General features: G+C 44.9%; 1 protein-coding gene and 2 long non-coding RNA genes across 4 annotated transcripts in view; 1 reads left to right on the top strand and 2 right to left on the bottom strand.

Moving 5' to 3' along the window:
* The window catches only part of LOC139439236 (uncharacterized), a 28,859-nt gene extending 23,371 nt beyond the window's left edge, over window positions 1–5,488 (bottom strand). The window contains exon 1 of the long non-coding RNA XR_011649058.1: window positions 5,434–5,488. This is a non-coding gene — a long non-coding RNA (uncharacterized lncRNA). The remainder of the gene's footprint in view (window positions 1–5,433) is intronic.
* The window catches only part of DUSP29 (dual specificity phosphatase 29), a 56,780-nt gene that overhangs the window by 2,697 nt on the left and 28,092 nt on the right, over window positions 1–25,991 (top strand). For both annotated transcript variants that reach the window (XM_004477378.2, XM_004477377.2), the window contains exon 2: window positions 7,500–7,738. In XM_004477378.2, coding sequence (XP_004477435.1) covers window positions 7,539–7,738 — 200 coding nt within the window. In that variant the 5' untranslated portion in view covers window positions 7,500–7,538. The remainder of the gene's footprint in view (window positions 1–7,499; window positions 7,739–25,991) is intronic.
* LOC131278754 (uncharacterized) overlaps window positions 1–25,991 on the bottom strand; it is a 67,469-nt gene that overhangs the window by 35,549 nt on the left and 5,929 nt on the right. Inside the window, exon 3 of the long non-coding RNA XR_011649057.1 lies at window positions 15,741–15,882. This is a non-coding gene — a long non-coding RNA (uncharacterized lncRNA). The remainder of the gene's footprint in view (window positions 1–15,740; window positions 15,883–25,991) is intronic.

The raw sequence follows: 25,991 nt of genomic DNA, 5'->3' as shown, positions 1-25,991 counted from the left end.
CTTTGTATTCTGAAATGATGTGCAGTGGAAAGTGATTCTCAAGAGATGTGGGCTAAAAGGCCATCTAGTCCTAATTCCCACAAACTGCCTGTAATACAGCCACATTTTTTCAGAGGAAGCAAAGGCCCAGCTACTCAGGGGTCAGGACCCACACTGGTCTGGGAAGGCATCTCAGCCTCTTGTCCCCAGTCAGTGCCACAGCCTCCTTCCCACCCTGGCCACAGAAGCAAGGGTCATCTCGGCTGGCTTGTCGGAGAAGGAAACTGTGTATAGACCTCTGGCCTCCTCACAGTTTCCAGGAGGCCAGACTCCATCAAACCAAGACTGGGGAAATCAATTAGGACTTCATAACTTGCCACCCTGAAGCACTCTGAAATGATCTGAAGAGTTAACCAAACAAGTTAATGACATCTACACCATGAGAGAAGGAATATTGAATTAATTGTCTCTTTAAATGAAAGTTGTTTTTTTAATGAAAAAGATGTTTTATTAATTCACATAATTGCCTCCCATTAACATTCTTGTAAGTACCCAGAATCCAAAAGAAAATTTAAAAATCTGTTAAATGTGAATTATGCCTGATACATTAGGAATTAAATTATAGGCAATGAAAAAATTCCTGGGTTTTCATGTCCAAGTTTTAATTTCTTTAAAAATCCACAACTTTTATTTCCTAGTTTGGATCATTTTTACAGATTTAAGATGCATAAAGACCAGCACTGACTTACAGTAAATTAAGGATATGTATATTTATACACCTACGCTGCTGCCAAACTCTCTCCCCCCTACACACCCCAGCGGTGGATATTATTCTCCTAATGGAGTAATTTACCCAACCACAATAACATTTTTCCTCTCCCCCTTCTCTTAAAGCACATTCCAAGTCCAACTTGGGTGGTGTCGTGGAAGAAATGTGGCATGCATGCATTGAAGCAAAGACTAACTTGCCCCACAATCCCAAGGCATTAGGAACAGGAACATACACATGCAATGGACACCTATACCCAGACAAAGAACACCTTCTAGAGGGAAAGGAGTTGGATTTTGTCTTGTTTTTGTTTGCTGTTCACCTGTTTTTTAAAGATTAGGTTATAAAATGCTCTACTAGACCACCAACTTCTGGAAGGCAGAGACCCTCTAGCCCTGCCCAGCCCACCCTGGCCCAGCCTCCTCCCCTGTACTGCCTTGGCCCAGCACCTGGCCTTGTGTTAACACAGGGATACTTGAGTAAACTTGCCAGGCAGGGCCAGGCCTAAATTCTGAGGTAAAGACAAGGATGAAAGAGATGTCATATCCCAACTCCATCCATGACCCACGAGACAGCCCTTGACGTTGGCCGACTCTGATTAGACTAAGGCCAGGCTAAACGAAGTCCAGGACCCGGGCCCTGACGCTGCCATGAGGGGAGGCCTGCCTTCTTCAGCGGGGTCCGTCTCCAGTCAGGCACGAAGGAAGCTTCTCAGAGGTGGACTTGCCCTGACACTACAGAACTCTGCACTTGCACCAGCCCCTTCAAAGGACTTGTACCTTTCTGGTTTTCTTTTTCTTAAGAAAATGGTATGTTTGCTTCAGGATGCATAAAATCTGGATTCTCCCTGGTTTCCCAGGAAGCACTGCGAGACTGGAATGACCTGTGACACACCCAGGTCTAGGCCCGGCTGCCGCCATCAGGAGCTCAGGCACTCAGTGAGAACTGAGGAGCGCCTGGGTGGGCCTTGCCCTGGAGTCCACCTTCTGTGCCTCAAAACCCCCCGTAATCTCATCACCCCCAAATAAGCATACAGCTGGTGTCAGTATTTTGGTGAGATGCATTTTGTTTAAGAATGGAGTAATACTGCATATTTTGTTTCACAGACTTCTGGCCTCTTCTCTCTATTAGCAAAAGCCTCTTGCCCTTTGATTTCTCAAGACAACCACAAACCCAGGCTATCATCTTAACAGTTTCACTGAAGATTTAGGGTAACAACGAGAGGGCTGAAAGAGCTAGGGGGCACCCCTAAGTTTAATGTGAACATTAGAAATCCCTGTTCTCAAGACTCCACCAGCTGTTTCTACCCCAGAAACTCCTCACCTGGCTGCCTCCTCCTCCCAAGCCCTCCCTCCTCCCTCCTCCCTCCTCCCTCCTCCCTCCTCATAGACCCCTCCCCACCCCCCCTACAGGGGATATTCTGGGAAACTCAAACTCTCCTTGCTTTACTGGACAGAACACGTCAGTCCTCTGTGTTTAATTCCACCACTTTCTATACCATGCTTCAGGACTTATCTTTTTCCATCAAAATGAGCCTCAAAGGGCATTTTCTGTTCATCAAGAGATGGGTACTGTGGGTCTGAAAAAGATGACCCTCTCTCGCACACTCTAGTCGATCTCTGTACACTGAAGGGTTCCACAGAGATTTCTTAATAATTTTCCCACTGAAATGAATCATGCATCGTCTCCCGTCCTCCACCTCAGAAAGCAAGAATTCAGGTTGTTTTTGTTGTTACTGGTTGGTTTTTAAAAAGCATCTTTATTCCTCTAGTTACAGCTCCATTTTATCAAAGAAGAAAACGGAGCTTGGGGAGGATGACACCTGCAGATCAGGGGACCGTCAGAGATTACTGGGGCCATAAGAGCAGGAAGGTCCGCGAGCCAACGGCTCTGCCTCCCGTTAGGCCAAGCACGCTGCCCCCGGGAAGTGCCAGGTCCCAGGAGCACGCAAGGAAGAGCAGAAATTGCAAATGAGAACTCATAAGCCACTTCCCACTAAGACTGTTCTGTATGGCCAGCACAGTTATAAAATATGATTATCTATGTAATCTATGTAATCTATATTATCTATGATTATCTAGTAAAAGAATCTTGAAACAGAAAATAGAAAAACATTTCCTTCAGTCCTAACACTCACCCATAGTTTTGACATTTTGATGTATTTTTTTCTAGTTTAAAAAAAAAACTGGGAGAGAGGATATAGCTAAGCAGTTGAGGGCCTGCTTCCCACATATGAGGTCCCGGGTTCTATTCCCCAGTACCTCCTAAAAACAAACAAATGAAAAAACCAACTCATGAGAGCTGATGGAGCTCAGTGATTGAGAGCTGGCTTCCCACTTATAGGCTCCCAGGTTCAATGCCCAGCCCTGGTACCTAAAAGACACACACACCAAAAAAAACTATATAAAGGTTTGAGCTTTTATTTGCATAAATTTAAATTATGCTGTCCAAATTATAGAGTTTTGAATTTAGACTGAGGTCTTTTTCATTGGGCACAGGAAACCTTTACCCCCAAACAAGCTATACCATCAAATATTTAAATGGTCAGAGTCAGAATTCACAAGGGGTCTCTGTGTTGATTATTCCTGGAATAGCTCTTCAAAGAAAAGGCCACCATTTCACAAAGTCCTCAGGCCTCTGAGATAACAAGTGGTCTAGCTCCTGCTTGGCTTTCATTACTCTGCTACCAACTCTAAATGCTTTAAAATGAGCTGTAGCTTGGCTTGGGCTCCCCCCAAAGCAGACCCCACACCCAGCACTTGGGTGCAAGTTGTTTATCAGTGAGGTGATCTGGAAAGCACAGCATGGAGAAGTGAGGAGACAGCTGGGGGAGAAAGCAGGTCACCAGTCTGGGCAACTGGGGCTCGAGCCCACTGGCGAACATCTGAGAGATCATGAAGAACATAACATAAAATTGTCCTATTCAGGATTGAGGAAGCTGGGAGTGTTTACCCAACTCCTGTTCTTCACTGGGTGATACCTCCTGGGAGTACTAACTCTTCCACACAGAATAGCAAGCTGCTTCCGCCTTCAGATGGGCCATTTACCTTCTAGTGTGCCAGTCCCCACCACTACCTAATGCCTCCCGTCTAAGGCCAATGGTCAGGATTCTGTTTGTTTGTTTTGTCTTGTTTTGTTTATTGACACTCAACCCACTCTCATCCTCTTTATGATCTACCTGGCCTCTCCATGAAGGATGAGAATGCCACACTTCGAGGAGGTGATGGGCTGATGCTCTGTACAATCCAAGTAGCCTTCAGAGTCAGCGTTTAGCTTCTTGGGACCAAGTCTTTCAACATAAAGCTGTAACAGGAACCTGGAGGCCTCTTTTGACAACATGCCCAGCTCTCATTATGACATTTAGTCTATGACTGATATTGTGTGTGTCGTCAAGACTTTGGCAGTTAATCTCTGGGTTTCCAAAGATTCCAGGATTGAATCTACGGAAACCAAACAGCACTGATTTGTCTTCCCCTTCTATTTTGGCTGTGATCTGGGAAACAGACGCTCCTGGCCTCTCTGAGAATCAGAGATTTGGGGGGCCATGCAGAGAGGGATGCACACAAGCCGCCTTCAGGATTTGGAAAGATTACAGGTCTGTGGTTTCTGGGCTTTGTTCTCTCTCCCCATCAAATCTGCACGCTAGAGGATAATAGATCCCAGAGCTCCCTCTGCGTGCCAAGCTGCTCTGGGTAGACCACACCACTTCCTCTTCTGTCTGGAAATCCAGCCGAGGCTTTCAGCACGGAGACGGGGATGGGGACAGTTCCCTCCACAGTATAATGAAGGAGAATCGGCCTCACCACGGGCGAGGTCAGCTTCAGTAATCAAAGGAGGCAGGCAGAGGTTTTGCCATGCAACTTACTCCAGCATCTCCCAAAAATCGCCCCTTCCGAAGCTTCTTTTGGTGGCAGGAAGCATTCAAAATTACCTAAACCACCCAATCTAGGTTTGGGGTGCCGAGCTTCTCATCATTCTGGAATAAGAAGAGCTGCTGCCACGGTGGACAGAGCTCTCAAAATAAAGGCGCACAGCCTTGTGGGGCCTAAAAGCAAGGCAAGCTATTCCTATCAGCTTAGGAGCTGGAGGTGTCTGTGCCAGCTCCTGCATCTGAGATGTCTGGGCATCCCATGAAGCAGCTCCTCCCTTCCTGGCCGGAAAGGGGCAGGTAGGCTCCAGAGTCCAGCTCAGGGTTGAGCAACCACCTGCCACAGGAGACACCATTCATCCTATAGCCTGCACCCACCTCTACCCCTCCTCCAAATAAGCTCGGAGGCTCCATCCTGCTTTCCAAGCTCTAACTGAATCCCTAGCACAGGTCTCACAGTCCTTTATCATTCATTCACCCCTCAGTCATGCCCTAAGTCATTCATTCACTTACTCCATTCATTCCTTAAGCCATTCTTTCATTCAACAAATATTTCCTGAGCACCTGCTACATGCCAGATGCTGAGGGCACAGAGATAAACAACATGGAGGGCCCATCTTCAAGGGGACCCTGAGCAGCTGCTCCCAGCCCTATTCCTTTATTCCAGGCTAAAGACCTGGATTCCTGCTTCAATGGGAAGATGGAAGGCATTTGACTGCATACCCTTCCTATAATTCTCTTAACCACAAAAGCTTGTTGACCCTTTAGCCACATTGTCGGGCAATTATTACCAAACCTTAGTGAGTATCAGACTCACCTGGGAGCTGTTAAGATACGGACTCCCACGCCCCACCATCAGAGCCATCCATAAGGTCCTGGGTGCAGTCCAGGAATCAGGGTCCAGATGATGGAGGTGGTCTTCACACTGTGGTCAGAAAGACTCCGTAGAAGGTCACCTCTGCTCCCATTGCCCCCAACCCCACCCCAACACATCAGATGTTGCTGGAGAAGGTCACAAATCCTGGCGCCCCGCCATCCCCACAGGTGCACGGTGCTAGCTAGTAATCCTTTGATTCATCTACTGCGGACTGGGGAAAACCAAATTCCTTAAAGATAAAACCAACTCCTTCAGCCCTTTCCCTCTCATTTCAAATTTGTATTATGGGGAATTTCAAACATACACAAAGATAAACAGCAACAACCTTGCAACCATCACCCAACCCCAACAACCATCCACCACCCCCTGCCTCATTCACATCTTCAACTGTATCCCCTCCTAACTATATGTATTTTTTCCAACTATATTATATTCGAGGTACAGTCGAGACATCATTTTATCTGCAACTATCTCAGTATGTATTTCTAAAGAACGTGGTCCTGTGGCATAATTTAACATGTTCTGCTATCCTCTGAGTTTCTTGTAAATTGGTTGTCAGAGCTAGACTCTGAAGACCTGGGAAGATTCGGGTTTTTCTTTGCCAAGGCTGCTCTGGTGTTGATGGAGTATTCTTTCCTCCAAAGGCACGTAATGCCTGATAGTTTCTTCTCTTGTCACCTGTCAGCACCCAATGCCTAGTTAGTTCATGTGGTTGTGTAAAATGGTGATTCCTCCTAATTTATTGTTACCTGGAATACCTGTATAAAAGAAAATTTCCCTAAACCCTAGTACAGTTCATACGGGAAAGGAACAACAAATGCTAGATTCTTACCATTTATTTACCAGTCTTCACAAAAATGAGCTGGTTCCCTGACATCACGTTTTTTTTTGGATTTTTTTTGAAGTATCATTATGATTTCAGTGCTTGATGTGTTTTAGCCCACTGCAGTTATTTGAATGTTCCAATTGTCCCATTTTTGACAAGTAGGAGCCTCTTGAAGTTGTAGTCTGAGTCCTGCTGACACAATCCTAGTGGTCTTTGAAGTTACTGACCCTTTATACCACCTGCCCCTCCACACATTACATCTCGCCCTCTCAGAAGACTAAGGCCACGTGTTACGAGCCCCCTTGATATACAATGCCCCTCATCTGTAAAATGGAGAGAACACTGCCTCCCTCACAGGGCTGTTTCGAAGATCATACGAGTTAATCATTGTAACGCCCTTGGAACAGTGTCTGGCACAAAGATTCCCAAATGTGAGGATTTGTTAAACAAATAACACCGCTGCCCTGTCACTCACCTCCACGGTGCTCAGTCACTCCACCCTTTTCTTCTCCCACCAGTATCAGTGCACAGCGAGTATAACATCCTTCACAGGACTGTGTGACTCACACAGCTCAGGGGGAAAGCGCTGCCTAATTCCATGGTTAATCAGTGTCCTTGGGGACAATAGAAGCTCTTCACCTGCATTCCACCTGCAGAGCCAGATGAGCTCTCCAGATCCACGCCTCAGTCTGCAGACAGGGCTTCCTAGCCCGGAACCTCTCTCCCAACCCGGGTGTTAAAGAGTCACCACAGGCCTGAAGGCCAGGCACCTTCTGGGCCTTCCCATTCAGGCTGAGAATTCTAACTAGCACGTTCCAGTCAGATAAAGGAAAAAGCAGGCACCAAAGGAGGGGTAAATCTAATAGGTGGCAAAGGACTGGCTGCCCACAAAGATTTCTTATGCCAAAAGCCCATCTGATGTTGGCCGCAAACCCACCCCGGGTGATGTGAGAGGCCCCAGCACCCTCACTCTGGAAGGGGTTGGAATGTGGGGGACATAGTTTAACTGTCATCATGGCCGTCCTTGTTTACCTATGTGGCTTGGCAAGAGGAAGAGAGAGCACAGCAGGGAAACACTGGCCAAATTTTAAGATGGGCTTATTCCCACCTCTTCTTATAAAGTCCACTCTCTGCCTTTGTGTCCCCTGCTAACCCCAATCCTGAATGACCCTCTCTCAAGGCCAGCTGCAGAAAGGAAAGAAAATCCCTTGGCTCCAAAATGACATCCGGAGAACCGAAGACAAGCCTCAAGAATGCCCGCGCATCTGCCAAGAAGTTGTTGCTGAAGAAGGAGGAAGAGGAGGAGGAGGAGGACTACTGTACCCCTGGAGCTTTCGAACTGGAGCGTCTCTTCTGGAAGGGCAGTCCCCAGTACACCCACGTCAACGAGGTCTGGCCCAAGCTCTACATTGGTGATGAGTAAGTGTCCGGGCTGAACTTTTCCTCTGGCCTCACCCAGGAGGGTGCAGCCACCCTCTCCCCAGGTCACACCCCTCCCCACTTCCTAGATATGAGCTTTTTGCTTTTTACATTACTTGTTCTGTGAGAAGTCTATCAGTTAGTGCTGGGTTTTCCTTTGTATGCAGAAAACTCAGAAAAGGGGCTTAAACAAGACAGGAGTTTATTTCTCTCACACATAAAAGAAGTCCAGAGGAAGGTAAGCTGGTAGGGACAGCATGGTGATCCCAGGGTTCTCAGGGACTCGGGCTCCTGTGTTTCTGCTCCACCAGCCTTAGCGTGTGGCATCCTTCCTAAGGTTGCTACACAGTCCAAGATTGCTGACAGAGCATCAACTATAGGGTCAAGACAGCAGGAAACAAACCCCAGGCCTCCTTGACCCGTGTGGAGCTGGCCATGCGCAGTGCTGATGCGCGCAAGGAGTGCCATGCCACGCAAGGGTGTCCCCCGCGTGGGGGAGTCCCACGCACAAGGAGTGCGCCCGTGAGGAGAGACACCCAGCGTGAAAAGAAAGAGCAGCCTGCCCAGGAATGGTGCCGCCCACACTTCCCGTGCCGCTGATGACAACAGAAGCGGACAAAGAAACAAGACGCAGCAAATAGACACCAAGAACAGACAACCAGGGGAGGGGGGGAAATTAAATAAATAAATAAATCTTTAAAAAAAAAAAAAAAAGACAGCAGGAAGGTAGAGGGAAAGGAAGAGAAAAAGAGCATCCAAAGGGAAGTCACCCAAGCCTTCCACTGCCCCTAGCTGCAAGGGAGGTTGGAAATGTCATCTTTTAACTGGGCGTAATGCCACCAAGAATAAAATCAATTCTCAGGCATATGGCATAGCAGCACATTAACTTATGTGTCGGAAAGCATGGCAGGCCTAGGAAAGTCGAGGTCCCTGTCTCCTCCTCCAGAATTTTAAGGCATCATTCCTTATTCCTCCAACAACTGCGAAGCACCAACTATAAACACTGTTAATAATTATAATGGCTATCATTTCTAGAACACTATGTGTAAGAAACTATGCTAAGCATCTTGCATATATGATCACATTTTATACTCTCAACAACTCAGTGAAAGAAGTCATCCAATTACTCCAAATTTAAAGACTATGAAACTGAAGCAGGAAGAAGTTAAGCATCTGCAGAGTTATGAAATGTGCTTAATACCCGAATATTTTCATCACCCTTAAAAGAAACACCATACTCATTAGTACTCAGTCCTCATTTCTCCCCTCCTTCCAGTCCTAGGCAAATACTTACCTGCTTTCTGTTCCTATGGATTTGCCTATTTTGGACATTTCATATAAATAGACTCAGAGAGAACATGGCCTTTGATATGTGGCTTCTTGCACTTAGTATGTTTTCAAGGCTCACTGAAGTTGTCCCATGTCTCAGTTCTTCATGTCTGTTTATTACCAAATAATCTCTGTGCTGTTTTTACAACTCTTTTAAGCCTAAAATTAGTTCAAAATAAAAAGTTAAAATAAAAAAGGTACATCTACACTTTGGTCCAAAATATCTGTTTCAGAATACAATATATAAGAAAACATGCAACAATGCTTACTATAATACTGTTGGAAGTGCTGAAAAAGCGTGTATATGTGTGCATGGGAGGGCAAACATGAATCTCTTGTCTTTTAATAATAATAAAAAATTAAACCTAGCAAATGTTTTCCTATTGTAAAAATAACACGCTCATTGTAAAGAGAAATATAGCTGTATTAGTTTCCTTATTTGTAATAAGGTAATATATTAGTCAGCCAAAGGGGTGCTGATGCAAAGTACCAGAAATCTGTTGGCTTTTATAAAGGGTATTTATTTGGGGTAGAAGCTTACAATTATAAGGCCTACAAAGTCCAACTCAAGGTCCCATAGGAGGCACTTTCTCACCAAATATCTGTTGCCACATGTTGAAGCAAATGGCTGCCAATGTCTGCAAGGGTTCAGCTTCCTCTTTCCTCTTAGGGGTCTGTGGGCTCAGCTTCTTCTGATCTCAGGCATAGGCTGGAGAGCTCATTTCTGGGCTAGCTGCTCTGGTCTTTTCACACAGTCAGCTGTAAACTATCAGGCTAATGGCTCATCTCTCTGGGGCCACAGGATCAAAGCTGATCTCTCCTCTTCCATGTCAATGGAGCTCTCTCTATTCCTCTGTGTATATTCTCCTGTCTCTTTGATTGAGTGTCCGTTTATAAAGCCACCAAGGAGGCAACTCTGAGTCGCCCTAATGACATGGTAGAATCAAAGCCCTAATCTTGATTTAATCAAGTAAATGTAAAGCCTTTGAATTTAATACAATCAAAGGGTATCATGCCCAGAGGAACAGACCAGTTTGCAAACATAATATCTCTTTTAGGAATTCATAAATAATCTCAAACTGACACAGGTAGTAAGAGAACTTCCCTCATAAGAGTTGTATGGATTAAATGAGATACTATTTGTAAAATGATAGTGAAGTGCCTAACACTCAATAAGTCACCTATAGCAATAAAAGAGTGGTCATTGTACAAAAGAAAACTTTTTATTTTGGACTTTCAAACTTATAGGACAATTAAAAAATAATACAAACCCCACATACAGAACTCCAACATACCTCCCATCCAGAAACCCAGATCCACCAATTTTAAGATTTTGCTACATTTGCCATATCTACCAACCACCCATCCGTTTTTTGGACACTTGCTACTAGTAGGCTGTTACATCATGTTCTTTGCACACTTAACTGCCATGCACATTTCCTAAGAGGGATATTCATTTATGTAATCACCTTACCTTTAAGTTCAAGAAACTTAACATTGACACAGAGCTTATAGGCTATATTCCAATTTTTCATATGTCTCTTCTCCCTTGCTAGGTCCCATCAAGAATCATGTATTGCCTTTAGTTGTCACTGTCTTTTTTTTTTAATTTCCCATCTCAGTCACTCCTAAGCATACCATTCAATGGGATTAATGACATTCTCAATATTGTAGTACCTTCACCACCTTCCGTTACTAGAACTTTCCCATCTAAACAAACAGAAACCCTATACCCATTATGCATTCACTGCCTATTTCCCCAGCCTCCTGCCCTGGCAACCTGTACTCTACTTTTAGTCTCTATGAGTTAGCACATTCTCTGAAATTTTCTTTATATTACCATGGGCTTAAATTAACATACTAAATCTGTAACAATCTCATTTGCCCTGATACCAAGTTAACTTCAATACTATCCACAAACTATGTTCCTATACTCCTCCATTCCCCCACATTTATGGAGTTCTTGTCACAAATTACAGATTTATCATTATGAATCAAACTGCTGATTTATCATTATTTTATGCATTTGTGGTTTAGATCCTATAGGAATTTAAAAAAAAGTGAAGTCATATACCAAAAATACAATAGTACTGGCAATTATACTTATCCATGCTATTCCATTACTCTCACTGCAGAGCTTTATTTCTCCACGCCGCTTCAATCTTCTGTCTATTGTCCTTACCTTTCAACCTGTAGAACTCTCTTTGGCATCTGCTGCAGTGCCAGACTAGTGATGACAAACCTCCTCTGCTTTGGTTTATCTGTGAATGTCTTAATCTCTCCCTCACTATGGAAACACAGTTTTACTGGATATAGAATTCCTGATTGGCAATTTTTTTGCTTTCAGCACTTAAAATATGTTATCCCACTGCCTTTTTGCCTCCTTGGTTTCTGATGTGAAATCACCATTTAATTTTATGGAGGCTCCTTGTATGTGACATGTTGTTTCTCTTTTGGGGTTTTTAGAATTTCTCTTTCTCTTTGGCATCCAACAATTTGATTATAATATGCCATGACTGGGGTCTATTTGGGTTTATTCTGTTTGGAACTTGTTGAGCATCGTGGATGTGTAGGGACATGTCTTTCATTAAGTTTGCAAAGTTTTCAGTAACTATTCCCTTAAATATTCTTCTGCCCCTTTTTCCTCTTTCTTCTCCTTCTGGGACTTTCACAATGTGTATATTGGTGTACCTGATGGTGTCCCACAGGTTCCTCAGGCTCTGTCTACTTTTCTTCAATCTGTCTACTTTGTGCTCCTCAGACGGAATGATTTCAGTTGTCTTATCTTCAGGTTTACAGATCCTATATTTGGCCATCTTTAATCTGATATTGAACCCTAAAGGGAATTTTTAATTTCTTTTACTGTGGTCTTCAGTTCTGTCTGGTTCCTTTTCATAACTTCCATCTCTCTTGATATTCTCTTTGTGTTCATCTATCATTTTCTTGATGTCTTTCAGTTCTTTGTCTATGTTTCCTCTAGCTTTTTAAGCATAATTAGGACCACGTTTTAAAAGTTTTTGTCTGGAATATTACAGGTCTGATCCTCCTCGCTGATGGTTTCAAATGCTCTAATCTCCTTTGCCTGGAACCTCGCTTCCTATTTCACTGTGTTTGGTAGCCTTTTGTTGAAACCTGGACATTTTGATATTTTAATGTGCTATTGTTGGAATTTAGGTTCTGAGGAGTCTATTCTTTAAGCTTGTATCCAGTTAAAGTTATGAAAGACCTTTCCTTGAATGCTAGAGCTAAGAACAACAACAACAAAAATAAAATGAAGAAAAAAAAGAAAAACCCTTTCTCATTCTTTGCAGATTGACCTGTGTGAGTGCTCTCCTTCAGGGCTTATCCGTACAATGAGTTTAGAAAATAGCTCCAGTTCAAAATGTAGGAGACTCCCTGGTCCTTTCTGTGCATGTATCTTGTCTTGGGCATACATGTATGGCTGTTGGAAATTTTCCATTTATGAAGTTCTGGACATCCACTTTTCCCTAGGAAATATTTTCCTCAGGGTCCCAGGCACTACACCATATGTCCTATAGCCAGCAATCCCTGCACCAGGCCACATGACTTGATTCCTTTCCCCTGGCATTCTGTAGGAGAGCTCAGGGAGCTGCCTTCTGAAACACGCAGGGCAAGTGTTGGGTTGGCAAGTCCCTCAGGCCATCACCAGACAGACTGGGTTGGGCATACATGCTCCTAGTATGGGAGGGTCACTGTTTTCTCTGGAACCAGGGCCAGGGACCCATACTGAAAGCACAGACTCGCTCCAGGCCAAGCTGGTGAGGGGTGGGGAAGGGGCTAGCCGGGGCACCAGGAGATCCTAAGGCTTTTAAGTAGCCTTTTTCTTGATTTGACACTCGCCTTATCACTGCAGTCCTTTAACTGTTTCCAGAGCTTCGAGAAAGAATTTTCTGCCAGTTCTTGCTGGTTATTTAAAGCTTCTTTGGGGGGAAGGGAATAATCAGGCCATGAAGCTTCTCACTCTGCCATCCTGATCAGGGTGGGGGCCAGGAAGAAAACTTGTAAATCTCCTAAAGCGACCACCAAAGCCCACTACTACAAGGCCACTCCTATTAACATTTTAGTTGTTTCTCCTTAACTGTGGATTAGTTTTGGTTTTAAAATTTGTTTTTATATAGTTGTAACCATATTAATTATTTTATATTTTTTTCCACATAGCATCTTTTCATAAACAATTTCCCATATTACATAATTTTCATATATTTAATTATAATAAATATAGATTAATCTATCAAATAGATATGTTTATTTAACCATTTCCTTTTTGTTGATCATACTGGCTATTTCCCTGTTTTCACTTGTATGAGTAATACTGCATGAGCACTTTTATGCATGAAAAGATTTTCCATATTTAGGATTATTTCCTTAGATCAAACCCTAGATTAAGATTAGATTAGGTTAAGATTTTAAAACTCATCCTGCCTTAAAGTCTCTGCATCTCTATGCACGCCTGTTCCCTTTGTCTAAAATGCCCTTCTCTTCCCCTCATCTCTGTGTCTGGATCCTATACACACCTCAAAATCTACTCAAATATTGCTTCTGCCACGAAGCTAGCTTTCACTGATCCCCAGTGAGAGGTGCATTTTCACCCTCTGCACATCCGTAACACTTTATATTTACCTTACCTATGACTCATGATAGTAATACCAGCTAAGTTGCACTGAATGTTTAGCACGTGCTATGCCATGCATTAGGCATCACTTACACCCCACAGCAACCCTGGAAAGAAGTGCCATTCTTACCCCCATTTTGCAACTGGGCAAACAAGGCTCAGAAAGTGCTATGATTTAGTCATTCAGCTGGTCAGTATTTACTAGCACTTTGCTAGATACTGTGGGGAACACAAAGAGGAAACTGAAACTCAGAGAAATTAAGTGACCAGCCCAACGTTGCTCCTTTAGTAGGTGGTAGAATTTATACCCAAATCCAGATCAGGAAAACTTGGCTGGATGAGGAGAAGAAAAGAGATGTATAGAAATGTAACACAGAACAGAAAGAGAAGCCGTCGGTGGCGTGGAAAGAGGATGGATCTCAGCTGACCCTGCCAATTACCAGTTGTGTAATCTTGGACAAGTTCTCTTCCCTTTCTTCTCCTTATATGGCAGCAATAATAGGACTTATCCCATAGGATGCAGTGCAAATGAATTAAAACAAGTAAAGTGTCAAGTGCAGGATCTGGCTCGCAGCAAATGCTCAGTAAGTGCTTGGTATTATGAGGGCTCTGAGAAAGCTTCACAGAAGAGGGTTGAGTAGGATTTGGAAGATGGCTAGGATTTCAACAGAATTCTAAGTAGAGGATGAGATAAAGTATGAAGGTGAGAACACAGTGATTTATCTGGAATACAGGGGATGAATGCGGTGGAAGTGTACTTCCAGAAGATCTCGGATTGATCTGATTTCTACCCTTGTACGGTCAGGTAGACTTAACTGTGCCACAATAACAGATGGGGGCCTCCCACAACAACAGTTTCTTTCTCTCCCACGTTCCCTGTCCATGTTGGGCTGGCTCTGTCTGGGCTCCATGTCACCTTCATGCCAAGACTCAGGCTGGGGAGCAGCTACTATCTCAGATATTGTCAGCCTCATGGCGGAGAGAGAAAGAGAGACATTACACGTCATTTTATGCCTACATTTCAACGACCAAAGCAATTCCCTGCCAAAGCCTCACACCAATGGGGTTTTAAGAATAATCTACCCCTTGGGAAGAGCGGTGAACACTCTAAACAGTAACACATCTACCACAGCCCCCTTGTACGGTGTAGTGACTTTGAGCAGGTCCTTTTACCTCTCCGAGACTGTGTCCTCATCTCTAAAAATGGTTACTTAAAAAAGTACAGAAGAAGAAAGCATTTTGTAAATTATCAACTAATAGATAAATGCAAATGTTATTATATTTTTTCATTAAGTGAGAAAGAAATCTGAAAAGGTAGGTTGGGGCCAGCTGGGGAAAGGCTTGAGTGCCTGCCAAAGAACCTTATCAGGAAGCCACTGAGACTGTCTGAGAGAACAGATGTTCTCGTTAGCAGAGTGCCAGGCAGGAGGATTTAACGCAATGATACAAACTTGCCTCCTTCAACCAAAGAAATGCCACTGCCCTTTCAATCCCATTTAGCTCTTCCTGAACGAATCCCTACACACACACAAGCAGTCCAAGTAGGCTCCACAGTCAGGCCTGGGTCACCTGCACGTGCAGCTTGGGGGGCGGGGAGGGTGGAACTAAGGTCAGTGTAGCTGGGTGCTGGTCCTGATCTCTGCTCAGGGCCCACCCTTTCACCACCCACTTAAGGTGAACGAGACTCCCAAATGCGGCTAAAATAGCAATTCATGTCCACGCAGGTTAGGAGGTTACAGCCAGGGCTGGGAGCAGGCCAGGCTGCCTTTGCTTCCTGGTCTCTTTGTGGGTGTGGCCAGAGGTATGAAAGCTCAGAGCTGGCCACTCATGCACAAAGCTCAGTTTTAATTTGATATTTGCATCTAGGTTACGGTTGTCCTTTCTCTGAAAGCACCTAAGATTTTTTAAAGCACAACACCAAGGTTCTGGAAGTCAAGGTGTGGGGATACAGGAGAGAGGCTTGGATGTCCTGGGGCAGCCAGCCAGAGCCACCGTCCCTTCCTGGAGTCCTGACCAGGGACGCGTGGGGACCAGACTTACCCCAAGAAGCACCTCTCTCTTCCCTCTCTTCTCTTCTCAAATGCTCCTTCCATGGAGGAAGGCAGAAGGACTGAACCACAGTGTCTGCTTCCCGTGTGGACTTGGGCTAACCAGTCTAGCTTTCTGAGCTTCATTTCTTCACCTGTAAAACGTGGATTCAAGAGGTTAACATATAAGACAGATACGTAATCCTGCACCCAACAACCCTAGCACATACATACTCAAGAAGTGTCAACTATTTGGATGGGGAGATGGTGTTCTGGAAATTCTCTCATGTATAGAAGAGGTAAAGAACAGCCATGGCACTATGCACTACAGGCCCCTCTGGGCTAAGGGGCAGCCTGGCTACAGTAGACACCCCTGGGCCAAATTTCTCCCCTGAGATCCTCTTGTGAACCCAAGGTTCCCTTCTCATGGACCTTCTTCACCCCACTCCTCCTTCCGTCCACAGCACTGTTTTTGCCTTCCTGGGACCTGGGTGGCCAGAGGAGGCAGTCCCACACCAAGGCTTCTGGATTTCAGAATTTCTAAAGCATGTTCAAAATCCCAAGTTCTCCCAAGGGCATTCACGGAGTGGGGTGCCTGGTTACGTCCAAGTCCCACTGCTTACCCGGAAGGGGGAGGAAAGAGGTGGCCCCACCCCCACAGCCTGGGGAGGAGAGACCCCAGAAGGGAGGGGGCTGGGCTGGTGCTCAGCTGGGTCAGGCCACCAGGCCACCTTGTCGATATCCTCCTGGGAAGTCTTCCTCAGTCAAATGACAACCTCTTCTCCTCGCCCATTCCCCACTACTTGAAAGGGGTCTATGTTTTCCACAATGGGAAGTATGGATCAGCAGAGAGTAAAGCAGGACTCAGGCCCAGAGTCCAAGTGGACCTCTGCAAAACACTTTTTTGTTCTGTGACTATTGACTTGTAAAATAAAGGGCTGATTTCAAAAGTCCCTTCTAGCTCTAAAATAAAATTCTTTATGGAATGTTCTATTAAATAAATTAGGCTTTATTAGGTTCAAGCACATACTTGTTGTATTACTTTTAAGTCATTCAAATTAGCTTCAAATTAGGTTAACCAAGTGTTGCCCTCCAGAGAGCCAGGGGCTGGCATCAAGGATGGATAAGAATGATTCATCTTCTCTTATCAATCAGCAGACCCTAAACGGGTGCTTCAAAAGTGCTTGAGTATGCTTGAAAGCACTAGATTTCTGTAATTTAAATATCCTCCCCCTAATCTCACTCATATCTTACATATGCTTAGCAAAATTTTTTATCTTTTTCTTTTTTTCCCCCCATAGTCAGCAGGAGGGGAGATATTCTGGCTACTGCCAAAGTGACTGCAAATTCCTAGGCAGGGCAGCTTAGCTGAAACAGGTTAATGGAGAAATCTCTTTTCCAGGATTTGGGCATCCCTGTGAGCCAACATCAGGGTGCTGGTAAGCTGCTCTGCCTCTTGAATGCTGAGGGCCCTAAGCATCTGCCTTCCCATTTTTGGAGAAACCACAGTTGCCTCCAAGATCTGACTTCTGAACACATAAACAGCCAGCTGCCCCTCCCAAATCCCTGTCCAGCCCACCCAGCCTGAGCTCGATTTCCAGGGGGTCTGTCTTGCTCCTTCCACTCCCAGTGGGCCAACAGAGTCCAGAACCAGAGGGAGGTCCAGGGCTGATCTGCATGGGAAGAAAGAGGCTGGAAGGTGACGTGAAGGCAAATCAGCCGAGGCACTCCCCAAAGGAGGGCTTTCCATAGCACACCTGGACAGCCACAACCCCCAAAAAAGGAAGGAATTGTTTTGGCCTGAAGGTACCAAGCAGAGCTGAATCTTGACCTGTTTCTCCATGGTGGGACCCAGCTATTATAGGAGGCAGCAAAACTACTGCCGGGGCTGACCATTTAACATGGCATATGCTACTGGAGAGAACTAGAAAACTGGACCCTCTGAATCTCCAAGCACGAAGCTGACCTAGGCACAAATGTCACCCCCCTCACCTCCCACCTCGTGGGCAAGGTAGCTGCCGTTGAGAGATGCCTACGTCCCAGCCAGCCCTGACAGCTTCTCCACGAAGCCTCAAGCAATGCTGCCCACTTCCTTTCACGGTTAGAGGAAAGCCAAGTCCAAACTTTAAGACAACATCATTTCTCAAACAAGGCCTCCCCTGTATTCTCTTTCCATTCTAAGCCTCCAGTCTCAGAGGACTAGAGTGGGGGGAGTGGGGCAGAAGAATTCCTAGTAAGAATTAACATTTCTAAGGACACCCGATAATGATGCTGCAAGTCAATCTCTCCTAAGAGATAATCAGGAAACTGATTATCAAAAACATAAGGACACACAAACACGTATTAAATAAATATGACACGTTCACTGCAGAAAATCTACAAAATACAAATAGACAAAAAGAAGAAAATAAAAATTCCCACTATCCAAAAATAACCATTGATAGCAATTTGAGTACAATTTTCTACTGTCTCCCCTCCCCAATTTGCATCATTCAACATTACAAGAACCTTTTGAGGAAAAGTGCTGCCAGTCTAATTGGTTCTATTTAACAAATAAAGAAGATGAGGCTCCCAAAGGTTCAGTTGTTTCATTCACACAACAATTGAAGCTTATAAACTACAGCTGTCAGCTCTGGGTTTTCTGAGAGGCTTCAAAACCAAAGAGATTCATCATCAGCACGTAGCAAGAGCACCCAAGAAACTAGAGTGAATTTCACTTTCATCAGGTGGGGTAACCAAGTCAGAAAGGAGCTAGAAATGTGCTCCACGTTTTAAAAATCTGCCCACAATTACATTTTTTGCCTTTTAATTGGCTCTAAGAGGTACAGAAATGTAATCTGTAATCCCTGCCCAGAAGCAAGTTTCAGCGCAGTTTTGGACGTAAAATGCATACTTCATTTAACAAATACTTATTAAGCACTGACTGTGTACTCACCACTAGGCTAAGTACTAATAAGGAATGAAGGCTAGGAGAGATGAGCTCAGAGAGTAAAAAGGAGCAGAGAGCCTTGAAAACAATTAAAATGCTAATATGCTTCTGCTAGAGGTAGCTGCATAAAGTTCAAAGGGAGAAAGTAACTCTGCCAGGGACAGTCTGACTGGCTTTGTAAAAGGTGACATTTAAGCTAAGTCGTGATGAAAAAGGACTTTGTAGGCCCAGAGTGCTCTGAGAAAGGGGCTGAGCCATCAGCATGTGCAAATCCAGAGCGGGATGGCATGAAGCATGTTCAGGGAAGGGCCAGAGCTTGAGGTGGCTGGATGTGGGAGAGCGAAGAGCTGGCCAGGGCGCAGATGGCGACGGCGTCCTGTGCCAGGCTGAGGGATTTAGGAGTCTGCTTTGGGAGCTGGGATGTGCCTGAATGACTGTAAGCAGAAGAGCAGTAGGAGGGGAATTCTGAAAGCAACAAGGGAGGGTAATGGGGCAGAGAACCCAGTTGGGAAACACGGTAATGGTCAAGTTGAGAGACGAGAAGCACTTGAACTATACAGAATGAGGCAGTAGACTGAAATATTTAATACAAACAGTTTGGGACAACAGAAATTGGTGAGCAACTGGCTTTAGGGGTAAAGGGAAGGAAGAGCCTGTAATGTCCAAGGTTCCTGGATTTGGTGACAAGAAAGATAGTGATGTCACCCACTTACACAGAAAGAGCAGCAGGCTTGAGGGCAAATACAGTAAATCAGATGCAAGGCACATTGGATGTGGTTCTGGAAGAATCTGCAGGTAGAAAAATGCTAAGTGGAAGCATGGGTCTGCCTACGGCTCTGACGTGAGAAAAATGAATGTCATTTGGGTACCAAAGGCAGAGGAATGGCGGTGGTGCTCCTCAGAGTGGTACTCAAGGAGGAACATCCTGGGGAGCTTGAGAAAAAGGCAGATTCCCCAGGGCCCACTTCCTGAGATACAGCTCCACTGATGATGCCCAGGAATCCCCACTTTCAACAAGCATACCTGGGAATCCTGTTGAGCATGGTCTGGGATCGTGTTTTGGAAAAACCAGAGAAAAGATGAAGGCTGGAGGCTGGACATCCAGTAGCACTGACTGGGAGCTGAGAAGAGGTAGAGGAGGTGAAGGTCACCATCAGGGTCATATTCACGGAACATGGGACTGCAACAGCCTCACACATATCAGAATAAATAAGATGCCGGAATGCATGATACGGATCACTGGTGAACAGAAGTCCATGATAAGGTGTGGGAAATCAGCCAGTTTTCAGCAGACACAAGGTGTGAAGAGCTGCACAGGTCATTAGTGGAATTTCTTCAATGCCCAAAGCAGAATCCTGGGAACACGGGGACAGTTCATTTTCTTCTTCCAGGAAGCTGCTGGAAGGTTTGTGCAGAGTCATGTAGTCAGGGCTTGTCCCTTGTCCCCCGTGCAAGAGCACTGCATCTGGAGGGCTTTTGGGCAGATGCTCAGGTATTTAGGCTGGGGTCAGGAGTGTGCCCAGGGATCTTTTTTTAAATTTTTATTTTTTAAAGATTTATTTATTTATTTATTTCTCTCCCCTTCCCCCTCCTCCCATTGTCTGCTCTTGTGTCCATTCGCTGTGTGTTCTTCTGTGACCGCTTCTGTCCTTATCAGCGGCACAGGATGCTGTGTTTCTTTTTTTTGCATCATCTTGTTGTGTCAGCTCTCTGTGTGTGCGGCGCCACTCCTGGGCAGGCTGCACTTTCTTTCGCACTGGACAGCTCTCCTTACGGGGCACGCTCCTTGTGCATGGGGCTCGCCTACGCGGGGGACACCCCTGTGGCAGGGCACTCCTTGCGCGCATCAGCACTGTGCATGGGCCAGCTCCACATGAGTCAAGGAGGCCCGGGGTTTGACCCGCGGACCTCCCATGTGGTAGGCGGACGCCCTAACCACTGGGCCAAGTCCACTTCCCTGCTCAGGGATCTTAAAGAACGGAATGTCGGGGTTGACTGCCCTAGGAGACTGCCCTCATGGAGTGCTCTGATTTGCCATTCATCATGCATCTCGGGAGGAACTCCAGAGGGGTTGGAAACAGGCTGGGCCCTGCCAGAGGAGGAGGAAGGGAGGGAAGGGCTTTGACTCAGGAAATTGGGTCATGCAAGAAGGAAGTCACTGTCTTGGCCCTATAACCTGGAGAACCCAGAGCTAGGCCAGAGGTTCACTGGAAAGGAGAAGGGTTAAAAAGAATTAGGTCAAAATCGGGGATATGACAGTGTTCTTCAAAATACATGAGGCCAATAAATACATGAGAAAGTGTCCAACCTCAGTGCTAAAGCAAATTAATGAAAACGAGGCACCATTTTTTTTTGTTTATGAAATTAGCAAAGAATAAAAATCAGAATGCAAATGTGATCAGACTTTCTGGAGAGCAGTTTATTATCCAGTATAAAAAGTAATAAAAATGTTCATCCCCATTGACTGAACAATTCCACTTCTAAAAATCACTCCTAAGGATCTAGACGAGATGTGCCCAAAGAAATACAGTGAAGTGGTTCACTTACAATGTTTCTTATAAGAGAGAGAGAGAGACAAAAGGAATGTCAAAAAATAACAGGAACTTAGTAAGGTAAAATTGGGATCTACCTGTATTGTGAAACTGCATGAAGCTACTTAAATCAGGTTTAAAGCTATGTGTTGACATAGGGAAATGTTTACAATATATCACCATGTCAAAGTTTCTGAAACTGTATATACAATACTGTATCCCCCCCAAATCTCTTTATAATATACAAACCTATGCATAAAGGAACAACTAAAGGATTTTACATAAAAATTAAGAGTCTTTACCTCTATTAGGTAGAAATAAAGGGATTTTTTTCCAGGGGGGTAAGGTTTTCCGCACTGAGCATGTATTATTTTTGTAATTACATGACTTATCAATTAAAAATGAACAGACTGGTTTCATCAAGGATTTTTCTTAACCAGAAACTAAGGCCTCTGCAGCATCTAGATTTTAGAAGCAACTTCCTCAATCTGTGCTTCTTCTGAAGTTGTTTCTCCTTCAGAAGAGGTACTTAAGTGGGCCAAGGAGAGGGGCATAAAGCCTTTTGTCACCTCAAAACAACCATGTAGCTTAGTCCCTTTCCCACATAACATATCTGAGAAGGTGGTCCTGAAATTTAAAAAATCAAAAACAAACAGTGCCAAATACTCCCTGATACCACCCTCCCTGCCCCCACCCCCCCACCCCCCCTAACTGTTGAGCAGGGAGGCTGGGCCACCTGGATGTGCCTTGAAGGTACAGTGTCTCCCCTGCCCCCCATCACAGCTTGTTTGCTAAGAGTCCCTTTGTTTATCTGTGGATTCCCACTCTGCCTTGGATACTCTCCTGATCTCTCAGCTGAACCCTGCATATCCCAAGCCAGGGGGGAAATCCTGAGCAGTGTGTGAAGACACCGCCTTCCCTTCCTGGTCTGGGCAGCCAGATGGCCCACATCAGCCCCTTCCTCCCCTCAGACACACAGGCCAGCCGTGTGGGGTGAACAAGGAGGTGTCATGCTCGTCTGGTTGTGTATCTACCCTGAACTTTGACCCCAAAGGCAGCACAGTACAAACTGTTACTTATTCAAACAGCCTTTTTTTACTCTGTTGAAACCCAGCTGATGAACCCAGGGAGAACACTCTTTACGGTGGGTAAGAGCTTCCTGCTAAGGACAGTTAAATTTAATTTTTCCACTGAGCTCAACCTCAAAGTGAGCCTGATTACTGCTCAGCGAGATGGACTGCGTTAGTGAAGGCTTTAATTGAGTGCAGATCTATGTCCCCAAAGCATGATGTTTGTTGTATACATACTTTGGGGCAAGAAGGAAAATGAAAACCAGACCTTTCTAAGGAAAAACTGAAAGCAGAATGTGTTCCCTAGTCAGGATGGCAGCACTGAGAGCCACCCTCGGGGGTTTGGGGGCTGGCACTCCCACCTTCCCAGGCCTCGGTTCCAATGGGCCATGTTCAAATGTTCCTAAATGCTCAGTGCCTGTGCTCAGGCCTTTCTTTCCAAACACTGGGCTCCACTGTGGTTCTTCTCATAGCAAACAAAAAACTCCAGGAACTGGGGGCTTCTGGCCGTTAGGCCATGGCCTGTGTTCCTGGCACAGGGCTCCTCTTAGTCCACGCTGGCATCCAAGATGGTCACTTCTGTCCACACCCTTCCACCAGCGGCCTTGAGAAGAGTCCTCTACAGAGCACAATGCTACTTTATCTTTTGCCCTCTTACCGTTATGGTTCTAGACCCTAGTCACCTCTTCCCTGAGCAGTAGAGTACTTTTGGTACTTTTGAGGCACTTTTGGTACTTTTGGTACTTTTGGTACTTTTGAGGCAGATGATGTCTTTTTCTTTTTTTTTAAGATATATTTTCTCCCCCCACCCCCGCACCCCAGTTGTCTGCTCTCTGTGTCCATTCACTGTGTGTTCTTCTGTGACCACTTCTATCCTTATCGGTGGCACCAGGAATCTGTGTTTCTTTTTGTTGCGTCATCTTGTGTCAGCTCTCCGTGTGTGTGGCGCCATTCTTGGGCAGGCTGCACTTTCTTTCACGCTGGACAGCTCTCCCTAAAGGGTGCACTCCTTGCGCGTGGGGCTCCCCTACGTGGGGGACACCCCTGTGTGGCACAGCACTCCTTGCGTGCATCAGCACTGCACATGGGCCAGCTCCACAGGGGTCAAGGAGGCCCGGGGCTTGAACCGCGGACCTCCCATGTGGTAGGCAGATGCCCTATCCATTGGGCCAAATTCGCTTCCCGCAGATGATGTCTTAAAGGCCACACTGGGTCACCCTTTCTCAGACTCTATCAAAAGCTATCCTCGATCCCCAAATACAGATCCTGGTACACACGCCCCTACTCTCTCTCCAAACCTTTCCAGATTCTCCTCTCACATCCCATGCTTTGGCCAAATTAGTCCCGTTCCCTCTCCTGTTCCCAATCCATGAGCAAGTCTTGCTGGTTCCTCTTTCAAAATAAAATTTGAATCCTTTCATTTTTCTTCGACACCTCTCCAGACCTTCTTAACAGACACCACCATCATCCAAGCGAAGCTACCCTTTGCCTCTTAGCCATACAACAGCAATAGCCTCTAGCAGATCTCCCTGCTTTTATTATTGCTCCTTTCCAACAACTCTACTCAGTAACCAGTCTGATCTCTGAAAAAGAAAACATTCACCTCCTGCATAAAACCCTTGCTTAAAATAGCATTCCACCACACTTAAAGTAAAATCCAAACTCTTCCCCATGGCCCACGGCCCTCCACGGTCTAGCCCCGAGCACTTCCCCCTTCCTCATGTGTCACCATCCCCCTTGCTTACAACAGCCATACTAGTCTCCTCTCTGTTCTTTGCACTTGCTGTTCCCTCTGCCTGGATGAATTCTTCACCTCTCCCATGCCTTCTTAATCCGTCAGGGTATAGCTTAAATGCCTCCACCTTCTCTAAAATAGACACAGAGTCATTCTGTATCCATCAGGTTTAAGTCTTTCACAGCACTTACTGCAATCTCAAATTAGATTGGTGAAAAAGTAATTGTGGTTTTGCATTGTTGAAATTTGCCATTTGATACTGGCATACATTCTTAAATAAATATGGTGATGTTATATCATTTTAATATGCATTTCTCACTTTATGTTTTTTTCCTAATGACATTACTTGCTATTTATTTTAAAATTTTTAAAGACTGTGGAAATGATGTTAGACAAAAAATAAATTCGAGTGATTTTCTTATTTGAGTTCAAAATGGGTCATAAAGCAGTGGAGACAACTCACAACATCATTACAGTCGGCCTAGGAATTGCTAACAAACATACAGTACGGTGGTGGTTCAATAAGTTTTGTAAAGGAGACAAGCGCTTTGAAGATGAGACGCATAGTGGCCAGCCATCAGAAGTTGACAACAACCAACTGAAAGCAATCTTCAAAGCTGATCCTCTTAAACTACACAAGAAGTTGTCGAAGAACTCAATGTCGACCATTCTGTGATCATTCGGCCTTTGAAGCAAATTGGAAAGGTGAAAAATCTCAATAAGTGGGTACCTCATGAGACCAAAAATCCAAAAAATTGTTATTCTGAAGTGTCGTCTTCTTTTATTCTATACAATAACAATAACTAACCATTTCTCAATCGGATTGTGACGTGCAATGAAAAGTGGGTTTTATACGGCAACCGGTACCACCAGCTCAGTGGTTGGACTGAGAAGTTCCAAAGCACTTCCCAAAGCCAAACTTGCACCCAAAAAAAATCACGGTCACTATTTGGTAGTCTGCGGCTGGCCTGATCCACCACAGCTTTCTGAATCCCGGCGAAATCATCCCATCTGAGAAGTATGATTAGCAAATCAATGAGATGCACCAAAAATTGCAATGCCTAAAGCCGGCATTGGTCAACAGAAAGGGCCTGGTTCTTCTACAAGACAATCCCCAACCACACGTCGCACAACCAATGCTTCAAAAGCTGAATGAATTGGGCTATGAAGTTTTGCCTCATGTGTCGTATTCACCGATCTCTCGCCAACCAACTACCACTTCTTCAAGCATCTCAACAACTTTTTGCAGGGAAAACGATTTCACAATCAGCATGATGCAGAAAATGCTTTCCAAGAGTTCATCGAATCCTGAAGATCGGATTTTTGCACTACAGGAATAAACTTATTTATTGGCAAAAATGTGTTGCTTGTAATAGTTACTATTTTGATTAATAAAGATGTGTTGAGCCTAGTTTTAATGATTTCAAATTCACGGTCAGAAACCGCAATTCCTTTTGCACCAACCTAATATCTTGCTTATTCACTTGTCCTTTCCCAATGGACCTTGGCTAGACAATTCATTTATGCATCATCAATGCCCAGGACAGTACCTGGCTCACAAGAGTTCAAATTAATCATTTTGGGGATACATAATTGATTAGGAAATAATGCATGCATTCTGAAAGGCCTTCATTATCACCAGCCTCTGTATTTTAGCTTGTGCTACCTCCTTTCCTTGATGTGTCTTTGTCTCCCTCTTCCCCTCCATCAAGTGTTCACTGCTGGCTCTCCAGACCCCTCAGGTCAGGTATCACTCCAGCTATCTCTGACAGCCTACCTCTGCGCCTGCCTACGCTATGCTGCCTTTTAGTCTCTTCATATTCCAAGACTGCCTCCCTCAACATGACTTCACTGTTCGTTCCTAGATATTCTTACCCAAAAAGGATAAGGCTGTAAATCACTACTTAACCTCACTGTTGGCTTCAGGAACTTTCTCCTAAACCAATTTTTCCAAACATACTATTCAAACAGCCCTCCTCCACAGGACAATTCCTCATCC

This window comes from Dasypus novemcinctus, chromosome 6 (assembly GCF_030445035.2).
Source record: "Dasypus novemcinctus isolate mDasNov1 chromosome 6, mDasNov1.1.hap2, whole genome shotgun sequence".
NCBI classification, from domain to species: Eukaryota; Metazoa; Chordata; class Mammalia; order Cingulata; family Dasypodidae; genus Dasypus; species Dasypus novemcinctus.
This window is presented reverse-complemented; position numbering and strand designations above follow the sequence as displayed.